Source organism: Globicephala melas, chromosome 21, assembly GCF_963455315.2.
Source record: "Globicephala melas chromosome 21, mGloMel1.2, whole genome shotgun sequence".
In the NCBI taxonomy this organism is placed as follows: domain Eukaryota; kingdom Metazoa; phylum Chordata; class Mammalia; order Artiodactyla; family Delphinidae; genus Globicephala; species Globicephala melas.
The window spans coordinates 20,378,224-20,388,518 of NC_083334.1; the positions used below are offsets into that span (position 1 = coordinate 20,378,224).

General features: G+C 41.0%; 1 protein-coding gene across 1 annotated transcript; it reads right to left on the minus strand.

The window, feature by feature from the left end:
• Positions 1-2,789: 2,789 nt before the first annotated feature.
• On the minus strand, positions 2,790-7,199 carry C21H8orf48 (chromosome 21 C8orf48 homolog). The gene is given in 1 exon segment (XM_060291643.2): positions 2,790-7,199. A coding segment is annotated over 1 exon segment (912 nt). The 5' UTR covers positions 6,972-7,199; the 3' UTR covers positions 2,790-6,059.
• Between the last annotated feature and the right edge of the window lie 3,096 nt (positions 7,200-10,295).

Consider the following 10,295-nt stretch of genomic DNA (forward strand, 5'->3'; position numbering starts at 1 on the left):
GGGGACTGCATACTGAGTGCCCTGGAAACAGAGATTCTCACAGACCCTGAGCCTGTGCAGCTCCATACCTTTCCATGGATCAGGGAGGCAGCCTTCTATAAGCTCAGATCAGCCATCAAGGCCTCCTTGCTAAGCAGAAGTGTTACCTACAGGATAGAGCTAAGTCTGGGTCCTCTGGTGTATCCCACCTGCAGGAAAGGGTGGCCTCTTCTGTCCTCAGTCTCTTGCCAGTTGACTAGGTGCCAGAAGAGGTCACTCCTCTCTTGAACCCTTGGCTATTTGGGGAGCCCCTTGGGATCAAATGAGTGAACAGCAATGGGAGTTTGTACACTTTATGGACAGCATCAAAACTGCTCATCATGGTCCTTGATAAAGGATGGGATCCAAGCACCTTCAAAACTAACTGAACCTCAGGCAGTCATCTTACCCTGGCCAGTAAGTGGCTCCACTGGTGCGTGTTTACAGACTCTCAGGCCATTGCCAATGGTCTAGCCACCTGGTTCCACCAATGGTCTAGTGACCTGGTTCCACCAATGGTAACCACAACAATTACTTATCCAAGGCTTCCATCCTTGGGGAAAATAACTGTGGAAGTCTCTTTCCTCACAGATACCCAAAATATAAATCAGTGTGTCATATTAAAGCCACAATACAGGCCTCACTTTATCCACTTTGGCATTCCAGATGTTGTTAATGGTGACCATTTCACTTCTAAAATTATCCAATGCTGGGCTCTTGAACAAGGTGTTCAGTGGAACTTTCCCCACCCTTGTCAGTCTCAGGCTACAAGCCTCACAGAACTCCCTTATGGCATACTCAAGCAAGATAAAATTTAATTAAATGAAATGTGACATTTTTATCATCAAACATCAGAGATGACCTGTAATAAAGAGTCTGATTCCATTTTTGATGTTTGATGGTCAGAAACTTCCAAGGCCCATCCTCCTGTTCCACCTTTGGATTAGCTGATAAGAAAGCCCAGGTGTCCCTCTGGTACTGGCAGGAAGTTCAGACCATGTAAGCCCAGCCCACAGATGGGAATCCTTACCTCAGCTCCCCTCCCTAATCACAATAAAAGGCAAACCAGTCCTCTTTCCTCTCTGTCTAGCCATTTTTAGATCAGCTTGGGAGCTTGCCCTGTGCCCCCTGGAAGCTCTCATTACATGAGTAATAGACCTTCTCAGGCTTTGTGTGGGGTCATCAATCTTGACATCCAAAGCAAATTTTGGGTGGAATGACCACAACATACTTTCTCCTAAACCTCTGTTAATACCTCAACAGTGGGCTCATCAAAACTAGGCTTTAGAATTATTTGAGTCACCCTGATAGAATTTTGCAATTTCCACTGTAATTTGAGTCTACTGAAAATTGGAAAATTTTGAAATTCTCTACGGCAGAGGGTATTATCAACTGAGAATTCAGCTATCTTTTCTTTTTATGTTTCACAGTTAACTATTTTTGTATGTACTTTTCATTTGTCAACTCCAGAAAAAATTGGGGGAGAGCCCACACTCATGTAGAGCCACAATTCTTACTTCTTTGCAGCCTGTTTAGCTATGTCGCTGCAGAAAAAACTAAGTTACTATATTAGGCTTCATCATGAAATAAACTAACATGTTTAAAATTGGAGGTATTCAGAGCTGGGTGTCCCAAACATTCCTAAACAGTTCTGAGATTGGAATCTGAATGACTCAGATGCTCAGGACTGAATTTTCTTTCTCTCAGCCTGACACATCACTTAGTTCTGTTCCAAGGATTTCGTTTTTCTAACACTTGTTAAATGCATAGATTTGTTTCTTAGTGCAGAAATTTTTGTGATAAAAAACATAAACTAAATAGGTGTGTATTTATATAATTTATGTATTATAGTTATATAAATTGCATATTTGTATAATCCTGTACCAGGTTGCCAGATACAATTTTTTTTTTTTTTTTGCTAGATACATTTTTAGTGCTTGGGGAAATAATGGTTTCTTAGCGTCTGACATGATGGACTTTGCTTTCCAGCTATACTGGAATCTCTTGGGTGCAGCTATAAAGAGTCTGGAGAAAGGATATTCATTCCTTTTGAATTTGTTCAGAGACAATAAACACTATTCTCAAGTTCGAGCATCAAGAACTTGTACCTCTTTTCAAAATTGCAAAAAGTCATGAATTATCTTTAAAATTAACAATTCCCATAAATGTTTTTTCTACCTGAAAATATGAATTCCAGAAAGATATTTTTATATTAATTCTTATAAATGAATACTGTATTAATTGGCTGCATAGGGAAAACTATCTTATCAAAGAAGTTTTCCACTAATTTGTCACTGAGAAAAAGTATGTATATACATGAAAAAAAAAGGGAATCCAAGCCATGGAGAGAGAAAAATTACAGAAAACAGCTACACAAAGGCAAAACATTGACAGAAAAGAGTATGCTAAATTATTTTCTTCTTTTGATGCAAAAGACATATTAAATGTCATTATTTGTATGCACTTCTTCTTTCATCCGTGAAACTTGTTGAGCACCGTCCTGTGCCAGGCATTGTGCTAACCCCCGTGGATATCATGTAAGATGGTATCAACTCTATCCTCCAGTTGCTCACAATCAAATAAGAAAGAAAAGATTATTAAGACTCAAGTGTTATAATATGAATTTATATTTGTGCCTTAGCATATAGACTACAGCCTTTAATTCTGATTAGTCAGTGTTTCATGGTTATGGGCTGAGTCCAAAGAAGGTGAGGCTTTAGACTGGGTTAAAGAGTACACATGATCATCTCAACTGATGAAACACCCTTTAATGAAATAAGAACATTCAATAAACTAAGAATAGAAGGGAACTTCCTCAAAATGAAAAAGACCATTTATGGAAAACCCACAACTAACATACTCAATGGTGAAAGTCTGAAAGCTCTTCTCCTAAGATCAGGAACAAAATAAAATGCCCACTTCACCACTTCTATTCATTATAGTACTGGAAGTTAGAGCCAGGGCAATTAGGCAAGAAGAAAAAAACAGTATCCAAATCAAAAGCAAGAAGTAAAATTATCTCTGGTCACAAATGACATAATCTTCTAGCTATAAAATCCCACACAATCCATTTTTTAACACTGTTAGTGCAAATCAATGAATTCAGCAGCAGTTTCAGGATACAAAATCAACAGGCAAAAATCAGTTGTATTTCTATGCACTAGCAATGAACATACAAAAAGAAACTGGATTGGAAAAAATTCACTTACAATAGCAAACAATGGAGTAAAATACTTAGGAATAAATTCAATAAAAGAGGCACACAACTTTTGTATGCTGAAGACTATGAAACATTTCTTTCAAAATTAAAGAAGACCTAAACAAATTCTAAAAATCTCTTGTGCATGGACTGGAAGACTTAGTTGACTAAAGGGTGAATTATGACCCTTAATGGGGAAATTATTCAGCATTTTGATTATGAGAAATGTGAATATATTAAGATGGCAAAGATAAAGCAAGATGTAACGTGAATTTCAATAAAAAGTTACTGTGAAAATGGTAATGATTTTATTTCCCATTTTATTTAGGAATGACTAAGAGAAAATACACTACATTTTATGGGGAAAAAAGAGTATCTTAATACATAAATGAAGGTCTAAAGGCAAAGAGTAATATTGACATGATACAAAGGTTATTTTTTGCTGATACAAAGGCTATTTTTTTTGCTGATTTTTACAAATTTTTGACCTTGATAGCGTAAGTGTTAGACATATAGAAAAATTACCTCTCCTGCTTTCCCTCCACAGCTAAACTTCAAGAAGTCTATACCTGTATTCCTCATTTCCTTAGCTTACATTTATTCCTCAATCTACTGTCAGCCCAACTTTTATGAAGTTGCTGTTGTTAAGTCAAAGAAGCCAACACATGACTAAATCATCTGTGAACTCTGTTGCATTGGCATTCTTAGACAACCCATCCTTCTTGAAATGTTCTCTTTCTTTGGTCTCTCTGACACGACTCTTTCCTGGTTTCCTTTATCTTTCTATGATGACTTCTTCTCAACTTCCTTTGCTGTCTTATTCTCCTCTACCCAGCCATTAATTGGTGGGTAGAAGTTCTCAGGAGTTGGTCATAGCCCTTCTTCTCCTGTCATTCTCCTTTCTTCTAGAAGAGCTCACCACATCTATGACATATATGCCAATGATCCCCACCCCCTCAAGACCTTTTCTCCAGATCGCAAGCACAAATAACCAAATGTTTCTCAACCTCTCAGTATGAATGTCTCAAATATTCCTCAAACTAACCATGTCCAAATAATCACCCTCTTAATCAAACATCATCCTCTTCCAATGCTCCTATCTTAATGAATTATCATTCATCCAAATGCACAAGTCAGAAACTAAGTAACATTCTTTTTTTGAGGTACGCGGGCCTCCCACTGTTGTGGCCTCTCCCATTGCGGAGCACAGGCTCCAGACACGCAGGCCCAGTGGCCATGGCTCATGGGCCCAGCCGCTCTGCGGCATGTGGGATCTTCCCGGACCAGGGCACGAACCTGTGTCCCCTGCATCGGCAGGCGGACTCTCAACCACTGCGCCACCAGGGAAGCCCATTCTTAACATTTACCTTTTATTAACCCCCCATATCCATTTCTTCACCAAAGAATGTCAATTATTACCTCCTAAGTACTTCTTAGATCTCTATTTCTATCTGTACTGTCAAAACCCTAGTCCAAATTGCCAGCATCTCTCTCCTGCATTGTTATAAAAACTTTGTAACTATTCCAACTATAAAATGTTGCCCTCTAGAATCTGAAAAAATACTGGTTGGAAAGTCTTTAGTCCTCAAATCTGTGAAGGAAGCACAGAGTACCTGTAGAAATACTATCGAACGCAAGTCCGAGTGCCCAGCACACACTGCGGCCAAACAATAGCAAAACGTCGGAGTTTGGAGCAGAGAAAGGTTTATTGCAGGGCCATGCAAGGAGACTGGTGGCTCATGCCTTAAAAACCCTGGACACCTGGAAAGCTTTCAGCAAAGCCCTTTTATAGCCCTTTTATAGGGAGGGGCATGGTTAGTTGTTACAAACTTCTTGGTGTTAGATCCTTTGTTCTTGAGGCCAGGTCACTGTGTTCTTATAAACCTCCATCGAAACAAATGTTATTCTCTGTTCTGACAAGAAAGGGCAAGGTCCCAAGGCTCAACTTTCACCCTCCAAGGTCCATGCTCTGGCTTACAGGAGGGGGTCCCTGCGCGGGCCAGTTACCCTGCCCAGGAGCTTTCATCCAGCACCCAGTCTGAGTCCTGCCGCCAGCGCCCAGGCCTGGGTGAGGGGGCAGATCTCAGCTGGCAGTGCCCCCAGGGCCAGGTCCCCAGACTCTGCCCAGCCATCATCAATGAGGGAGCCAGGCGGCCAGGACCCAGCCGGCCCGGACCCAAGCCGGCCCTCAGGCTTTTCATTTAACCTGGAGAGAATCATTTGTATACGATCGACAGGAATACGTGTTGTAGCAAATGCCCATCAGGTGAATCCCCAGCTCACAGCAATTGCCCTTCTTTGAGAAGAGCCCAACCACAGAGGTGGACCTGAACTAATGACCTGCAATGTCCGTGCAACTTAACCCTGGCCTCTGGCCACCTCCTAGGGGGAGACAACTGATCTAAGCTGCACCAACTTTTGAAACTTGAATGGAGAGACTGAAGCAGGTTGAAGCTGTTACCTCAACGGCAGTGTCCATATACTCCAGTTGCTGAAGCCTCCACGGACTGCGACCCACGAAGACCGCCCGCCGCCATTAGGTTGCAGACGTTGGGATGGGGGAGGGGTCCGCTGCTGCTTCGCTGCTTCAAGCTCTGGGCCTGGCTAGCGGGCGGCTGCGGTGAGGGCTCTGGGGCTCTGCGGGACCCGGCCCTCAGCCTGTCCCAGGCCCTGCAACCGCCTCTCACCTCTCACCACACTCTCTGCCGCGAGCACTACTGCCAGCTGACTGTTGGCTCAGGGTCTCGCGATAACGGTCGTGCTAACGGCCAGGCCAAATGCTCTGCTCCTATTACAGAAATGATGATAATTATTCAAATACACAACAAAACATTTATACACATTACACATTATCATTAATAAACACCATCCCTTGTTTAGTTAAGAGTAAGAGGTTTGAAAATTGGCGGACAAAAAGGCGATGACAAGCACTATTTCCATTCTGCTACATCTCCTGCTTTGTATCTGACCTTTCAAAACCAGAGTAACCAATTTGACTTTTCTCCTTCAGTCTTTCCCAGATTATTCTGGGGTCATCGGAAAGCCTGGGAAGGCTCTGATGTATTTCTCCAATAAGGGTAAGAAAGTCTTTCATATGAAGATGTTCATCTATTTTCTCTTGGAGTAGAAGTGACTCCAGTAAAGTCTTCTTCTGTTTCAGGAAGGCAGATTGGGCCAGTTCTGCTCTTTTCCTGTTACAGCTGGGACACCGAGAAGAAATGTGTTGCTTAGCTGATACCACCTCGTTGGGTGTTGTCCTCATGTTTTTAAAATAGATTCTGTTCAGGAGCTCATCGGGGACAGTACAGTTTAAGGCATCTACCTCTGGAGCCTCTGCATCCGATCCAAGCTGCAGCTTTTTATGTCTGCTGCTCTTTTTCCCCTTAGAGGTCGCACTATGATGGATCAGGTTTATCTTAACGGTGCCGAAGGACTGCAGGGCATTCAATTCTTCAAGGGATGCCTGAGTGATTTCTGTTTCAAGTTTAGTGTCTGGTTGGTACTGTCCAGAGTTCATTTCCTTGCCCTTGAGGTTGTTAATCCATTTTCTGCTCAACTTCTTTTCATTATTTTTGAAGTGTGAAAACTCAGATTGGTTGTCTCCATATTGCAAGCGTGGAGTCGGCGTTCCATTCTCGTATTTACTCCCAGAGGCATAGGACCAGGGCTGCAGTCCTCCAGAGGAACTGAATGAACTGGAACTCTGTGCCTCATCAGTAAAGGACTCAAAGGTCTCCTTAGAAAAGTCTGCCATAGTCCCGACGTCTGTCTGGGTCAATTTCCCCTGCTTCTCTGAATCCTCGGGCTTCTAGGCGGATGGCCATCACATTGCATCAGGCTCTGCTCCTCATCTGCTTTGCGGTGGTCAAGATTGCCTCAGGAACTAGTCAGTCCTGAACCCCTGGGGGATGGGTTTTGGAGCTGACCGTTGCGTAAGGAAACGCTTCCGGGCAACGCCTTCCCGCTGCCTTGGCAACCAGGGGCGGTCCTGCGCAGTAGGTCGCTGAGGCGCCTCGCTCCTCCCCTTCCCCGCCCTCCCCAGAACCGACTCTGCCCGCATTGTTCCTGTTGGGTTGTCGGCGCCGCCCTCTCCGTTCGCTCTCCGGAGTCTTCTCTTTAGTGCTATTTTAGTACAAAATCTAATAATCCTCCAGAAAAAGTTGCAAACTCCCCTTCCCTAGGGGTCAAAAAATTGTGCATGTGTGTGAGGGCAACAGGGAAAGGCGGCCTCTGACTAATCTGAGAGTGCACGCCTCGCCTTCAAAAAAAAAAAAAAAAAACCCAAACAGAAAACCATCCGGCTGGCCAAAAAACACAAGCAAAGCAAAACGTATCTGCCAATCAGATAGCCAAGAGATCATCTAATCGTAAACCGCGTCTTAGGATAAAATTCGAAATTCTGAAACCATCCTGTAAGACTCCTGAGTGGCACGGCTCCTACGTATTATTTCTCCAGCCTCATCTTGCACAGCTTTTTGTGCTGTAGCGTTACACTCTGCAGTTTTCCCAGTCACAGTTCCTCAGGTCTTTGTTCAGGCAGGGGCTCTCTGAATGGCACTTCAACACTCCTCTTCCCTCTTCGTAAGGTTAATTACTGCTCCTCTTTCAAGTCCCATTTTTTCAGGAAGTACTTCATACCCATCCCTGCCCCCAAACACTTTATAGCACAGCCTTTCTTTCCGGGTTTGCAACTGTGTTTTATGCATATTTGAGAATGCCTTCCACATCGCCCCCAGATTAAAAACCCGGTGAAAGCAGAAATCCTGTCAGTGTTATCCAGCAGTCAGCAGGTACCTGATACATAGAAGGTGCTCGATAAATCTCTGTTGAGTAAATGTGTTGAATGGTTATGGAAACAGAAGTATTACCTTACACAGGTCCGCGCCTGGATCTTGTGGAATAAGTACTACAAGCTCAAGGAACTTCAGTCTTTTCCTCTTCCTGAACCCCCCAAATTAGGCTGCTACTCATAATACATCCTTTTACAACAGACTTTTTAAAAATATGGTAGAGTTTTATTAACTATTCTCAGAAATTATAAAATGTTAACTCTGAAGGTTGACTTTTTCTAGATCTTAATAAATATCTGAGTCTAGCTCTTAGTAAATATCTGAGATAATTTCAAGAGAATGGGTTTCCTTGCTCATTTCCTTCTGTGTGTGTGTGGGGGGGGTAGTAGCGGTGTTGGGAGGGTGTTATTCGACTCTAGCCCGATATATTTAATGTTATTCCCAAAGTGCTCACTTTGGCAAAGAGTCAAAAGTCTGAAATGTTCGAAAAGCATCTGTCAAATATAAGCCAGCTTCATATTGAAGAGAGTCCAACTTCATTTATTGCACCCAAATCATATTTTATCCTATAATATTAATCTTTAAAAAGAGGTAATAGATACTTTGTGGTTAATTCCAATTAATTTCCAGTTCAAGGTTAAAGATTTTCATTTTTAATTTTTGTTTCAAAAGTATCCATCATTCCCTGAAATATTTACACATTCATATTTACACACAATTCACTATAGCACACATTTTCCCCAGAACATTGAGCAAGGGAGCTGGGCTTTAAAGTATATTCACATCTAGTAATATGCTAAATATCTGGAGTAATCTGTCTTTTAAATTTTTAAAAATATACTGTTATAAATACCTCGATTTTATAAAAATAACTTTATCCTAGAAGCAAGTAAATTTGCTAAATTAACCAATTTCTTTGTAATAACCAGCTGGACCCAGTAAACTCTTCAACATTCTAATATATGTATTATCTAAGGAAGTAAAATAGCCCAACCGTACTATCATTTTCAGAAATGACTCATGAAGACAGAAGTCAGTTTGATTTTAAACACGGAAACTTACTCTTTGTATAAACGTATTCTCTTTACGTTTCAACTCTATCACAGAATAAAGCTTAAAGGTGACACTACTTAAAATCCACACTCTTGTTGTCAGTCTTCTATATGTGAAATATAAATAATATTTTCCTATTCTCTTCCTTGTATATGAGAATTGTCAGTGATATATATGTGAAAAGAAAATCTCAGAACATTCCTTAAGCAGTACTGGCAAAAAATATATATACACATATATATATTGCATATTATTTAGAAATCCTTAAGAGAATTGTGAACAAGTGTGTTCTCTTAAACTAATTTGTTTACTTCAGATGTTTCAAGTGAGAGAAAAAAACAAAACAAAAACCAGGAATATATAAAGGGGAAAAGGGAGTAGGGAATTGCAACTTTCCATCTTATCTAAAATCTTTTTACTATCCCAATGGATACAAGTCACTCCTACTCACTATGCTGAAAGCAGATTTTATCAAGCTTTGCAGGAAAAAAAAAGTAATATGTCATTTTAAACATTTTTTTGTTTTTATCAGGAAAAGAAAGATCGAGGAATTAACAGGAAACATTTATAGCTGTCCCAGAAAATTCATAGAAATATTTCAGTGTTTCAATAACTTTGTTATATAATCGCTTCTTTATTTAGCAAATACCTATGAAGTTCAGAATAGTATTTTGCAAAACTGAAATTATCTAAAACTAAACTTAACTAAAACTAAAAAAAGTTATAAAAAAGAATTATCCAATCAGCATCCACTTGTGCCAAGAACATGCTGCATTTTCATTTTCTGTTATTCATGTTATCTTTTTTACAAGTTCTCACTCATTTTAGTAGCTATGGAAAACCATTAACCTGATAATTAAGCATATGCCAGGTATTCCCATGTGAGTCAGTCTCATTTTGTCAAATCTTCAGTCATATGACTTAATATGACTCTCTAATAGAGCTATTCCTTCCTTCCCTCTCCTCCTTCCCAAGGCAGTGCTTTGTAGAAAGGAATTCTTTATTATCTTTGGGGCAGTTGGTGTAGGGGGCCTCAACTTTGTGCAAATCTTTTTGTTGGTCTCCACGGCATGGTGCAGGTGGTCCCTGGATGTGTGCTGTTTTCCACCAAGGCACAGTTAGTCTGGTTCCTTCCAGGACCCTGACACAATCCTAGGCTACTGGAACTTGTCAAACCCTCTCCCGGCTCTCTTGCCTGTATCTTGACACCCACAGGTACGTTTCTTTCAAAGACC